The 4442-nt window shown below is 43.4% G+C and overlaps 2 protein-coding genes across 2 annotated transcripts in view; both read right to left on the bottom strand.

The window, feature by feature from the left end:
* The window catches only part of LOC117952548 (inactive dipeptidyl peptidase 10-like), a 172025-nt gene that overhangs the window by 166737 nt on the left and 846 nt on the right, over window positions 1-4442 (bottom strand). The window lies entirely within an intron of this gene.
* The window catches only part of LOC117952597, a 6663-nt gene that overhangs the window by 1714 nt on the left and 507 nt on the right, over window positions 1-4442 (bottom strand). The window contains exons 3-5 of the mRNA XM_034885001.1: window positions 3527-3928; window positions 2946-3379; window positions 448-690 (exon numbers count right to left, since the gene is read on the bottom strand). Coding sequence (XP_034740892.1) covers window positions 448-690; window positions 2946-3379; window positions 3527-3928 — 1079 coding nt within the window. The remainder of the gene's footprint in view (window positions 1-447; window positions 691-2945; window positions 3380-3526; window positions 3929-4442) is intronic.

Below are 4442 nucleotides of genomic sequence, written 5' to 3'. Positions count from 1 at the left end.
CGCGCGTCTGCATTACGCATAGGCTACTAGGTGCTTTCAATCCATTCAGCCTCTCTTTTCTTATTATTTTTAAACAACTGTTTGAATACATTTGCTTCTGTATTTTTTTTAGTTCATATTAATGTTCATTATGTTTCCGTTTTTTAAGAATGCACCAACCACCAAGGCAAGTTCTTTATAAGTGTTACTCACTTGGCAATAATCCATTTTCTGGACTAGTTCTGGTCTTCTGTGTGTCTGTCTGTGTGGCTGTCTGTGTGTGTGTGTGTGTGTTTGTGTGTTTGTGTGTTTGTGTGTGTGTGTGTTATTGATTTTGCATCCTTCTTAGCTTCGAAGTCCCACGAGCGAAATTTAGCTCCTGAAGGCGTGCAGTTTTTTGGACTGTTTTTGAATTACTGGAGGTGAACTAAGGGTGAAAATGTGAAATTGGTTGATATGATCTCTTACTTCACTATTTTGGGCAGTTATTGTGCAGGTGCACACTCCTCTGAGCTGCGAGTCATCATCAGCCGCCTGCTGTTCAGCCATGTGTGCTCGGTCCGTCTGTGTGACCCGGGTTCTGAAGCCAGGTCTTGGTCTGTCATCTGTCTTTGTGGCGCTGATGTTCTCCAGAGCCGACCACTCAATAAAGCCTCGGAATAGGCTCCACACAACAGGCACGGGGTTTAAAATGAGGCTGCGGCGGTCACCCTGGACGTGTTTTGGATGCAAGGCTTCATTGTGGGCTACATCCACGCTGCCATGGACGGATGTCTCAGAAATCCGACGTTGTCTTCATCTTAAAATCTTCATTCTGACTTATTAATTGCACATTTTGTTTCAGTGTTTCCCCCTTTGTGTCCTTACTTTAGGTTAGCTAATGCTGTTTATATTGAATACCAATGATGAGTTATTAAAGGTCCCAGGGTATGAAAATGTCACTTAGAGAGGTTTTTTAACATTAGTATTCATTCCCCCAGCCGGCCCATAGACAAATGGTGATAGGTGTAAACCCAGCCCAGGGTCTCGTGCTCTGCCTTTGACAACATGAAAGCTCAGATGGGCCGATCTGGACCACCGTTTACTTGTTACAGCTGCAACATAACCCATCAGTTTGATTTGAATTCTCTACAGACAGTCTCATTGGGGAGGATGGTCCCGTGGGAGTTTGGGACTGCTTTAAACCAATGAGGATCAATGAAGGTAATTAGAAAGAAGAAGCTGATTGGTCTCAGCAGCCAGTGAAAAGAAAACCAGAGAGGGCTTCAGTGGTGTTAAATTCGTTGTCACACAGATTATAAAAGTGAGAAAAGGCAGAGTCTTAGATCTTAGATAAGTGCTCCACAACAACAGTTCATTTTTTTATTTAGGGAAAGTGAAGTTGAGGCATCTGCTGCAGCCCAGCGTGATGCACTTTGCCTTGAGCTCACAGCAAACCTGCCTCAGAAATCAGAGAAACAAGCAGGCGTCATAGTCCGGATTAAGAGCTTCAAAACTCCTCGCTGATCTCTCCATGTCCGACCCCCGTCGTCTGACACTGAGGTCTTAACAGCTCTCTGTTTTCCTCTTACAACGCCCATATTCGGCTCATTTACAGGTTCATAAATTAATTGAGGTTACACCAGAATAGGTTTCCATGGTTTCACTTTCAAAAAACACCATGTTTTTGTTGTACTGCACATTGCTGCAAATCCTGTTTTCACCCTGTGGGTTCAGGTCTCAGTTTTATCTCCAGAGTGAGACATCTCACTAGTCTTATCTCCAGAGTGAGACATCTCTCTAGTTTTATCTCCAGAATGAGACATCTCACTAGTTTTATCTCCAGAGTGAGACATCTCACTAGTTTTATCTCCAGAGTGAGACATCTCACTAGTTTTATCTCCAGAGTGAGACATCTCACTAGTTTTATCTCCAGAGTGAGACATCTCACTAGTTTTATCTCCAGAGTGAGACATCTCACTAGTTTTATCTCCAGAGTGAGACATCTCTCTAGTTTTATCTCCAGAGTGAGACATCTCTCTAGTTTTATCTCCAGAGTGAGACATCTCTAGTTTGGTCTCCAGAGTGAGACATCCCTCTAGTTTTATCTCCAGAGTGAGACATCTCTAGTTGTATCTCCAGAGTGAGACATCTCACTAGTTTTATCTCCAGAGTGAGACATCTCACTAGTTTTATCTCCAGAGTGGGACATCTCTCTAGTTGTATCTCCAGAGTGGGACATCTCTCTAGTTGTATCTCCAGAGTGAGACATCTCTCTAGTTTTATCTCCAGAGTGAGACATCTCTAGTTTGGTCTCCAGAGTGAGACATCTCTCTAGTTTTATCTCCAGAGTGAGACATCTCTCTAGTTTTATCTCCAGAGTGAGACATCTCTCTAGTTTTATCTCCAGAGTGAGACATCTCTCTAGTTTTGTCTCCAGAGTGAGACATCTCTAGTTGTATCTCCAGAGTGAGACATCTCTCTAGTTTTGTCTCCAGAGTGAGACATCTCTAGTTGTATCTCCAGAGTGAGACATCTCTCTAGTTTTATCTCCAGAGTGAGACACATCTCTAGTTTTGTCTCCAGAGTGAGACATCTCACTAGTTTTATCTCCAGATTGGGACATCTCTCGTTGATTATCTCTGACCTCGCTTTCTGCACCAGGAAGACGATGAAGATGATGAAGACGATGAAGAGGAACCCGGAGACGGCGATGATGCCGATGAGCCACGGAGGAAACAGACGCTCAGGAGTCCCAGCTACACACACACACACACACACACACACACACACACACACACACACACACAGACATACACACAGAGACACACACACACACACACACACACACACACACACAGAGAAATATTGTTGTTAATTTTCTTCTTAAATATTAGGACCTTTCCCCATAGTTGGACCTTTGAGGTATAAGTACTCCGTCCCCCTAACATTACTACGTGAGTACTTGAGTAAAAGTACTTAGTTACATTGTGGTGGTGACTTCTTGGAGCAGATGAAGTTGAACTGGTTTTAACAGAGTAAATGGAGCAGATGTAGATGAAGACCAGCGTCAGAGACCTGGTGCTGGACTCACCGTTGTAGCAGAAGAAGGTTTTGGTTTTATTACAGTCATCAGGGCTCCAGAATCCACCTGACGTAGTCATACCACAGGTCTTCTTAGGGTCTTGTTTATGTTCATCCCAGAGTCTGAAAGAGAAGCTGCTCCCATCAGACCAGCTCCAGTCCTTGAACAGGCCGATCCAGAATATTCTTCCATTATTCTGGGGGTCTTTCTTGAAGTCCTCCAGCTGCTGGACTCCACTGATCAGGTCTGTGTAACGTTCTCTGCAGTAGATCTGAGCCTCTCGCCAGCTCATGCTATAATCACTGACATGAAATCTGTTGCCTGATATCTTGTTTTCTGTAAAACACACAGACAAAAGATTTGGTTCTTATTTAGTCTCATAAAGTTCTACATTATCTTTATTATAAATCAATAATGTGATATCAAATCAGAAAATATCAATTTTTCAAGAGAGAACAGACTCCATGCGCCACATATTCTCACCGTCATAGCAGATACATTTAAATTGGTAAGCACAAGGGTAGTCATGCCACGCATCATTCGTAATCACCACACAGTTCTCCTCTTTGTTGTTATAATTATTTGGCTGTCCTGGATACCAGTTACTATCTCTGAACTCCACCCTGGACTGAGACCAGTGCCAGTCTCTCTGCAGCCCGATCCAGGCTCCGGATTGGTTAAGCTGCTGGAGTCTCTTCAGGTCTCCCTGGTTGGACACGGTGGCCAGGTCAGTGTGGTACGTTCTGCAGTACTCCTGGGCTTCTTTCCAGGTCTTCTTCTCTCCAATGAAGCGGTAGTCACACAGCTGACCCCCAGTGGAGGACCACTGACCTGATAACAGAGAAGAAACTGCAGCAATGGAGCTGATAGCTACACAAGCATCTGCTCATTTACATATAACCTGGTTTAGTTTATGAACCTGGACTCTATTTCCCATGTGTTTGTGTCTGATGTTAAAGACTAAGATCCTTTATGTTTCACATGAAATATCCCCTAAATCACCTTCATATTCTGCTCTATACTCATTTACATGTGGAGATATGCTGCTCTATACACGCTAAAAGTAATGATTATTTACATGGAGTCTGGTGGAGATATGCTGCTCTATACACGCTAAAAGTAGTGATTATTTACATGGAGTCTGGTGGAGATATGCTGCTCTATACACGCTAAAAGTAGTGATTATTTACATGGAGTCTGGTGGAGATATGCTGCTCTATACACACTAAAAGTAGTGATTATTTACATGGAGATAGGTGGAGATATGCTGCTCTATACATGCTAAAAGTAGTGATTATTTACATGGAGTCTGGTGGAGATATGGGGTGTGGGAGAAGTTCGGAGAAGACATGGAGAAGGACTTTCGGTCGGCACCAAGGTGCTTCTGGAAAACCGTTCG

This window comes from Etheostoma cragini, chromosome 11 (genome assembly GCF_013103735.1).
Source record: "Etheostoma cragini isolate CJK2018 chromosome 11, CSU_Ecrag_1.0, whole genome shotgun sequence".
NCBI lineage: Eukaryota > Metazoa > Chordata > Actinopteri > Perciformes > Percidae > Etheostoma > Etheostoma cragini.
Note: the sequence above shows the minus strand (reverse complement) of the source record. Positions and strands in the feature narration are given on the sequence as shown.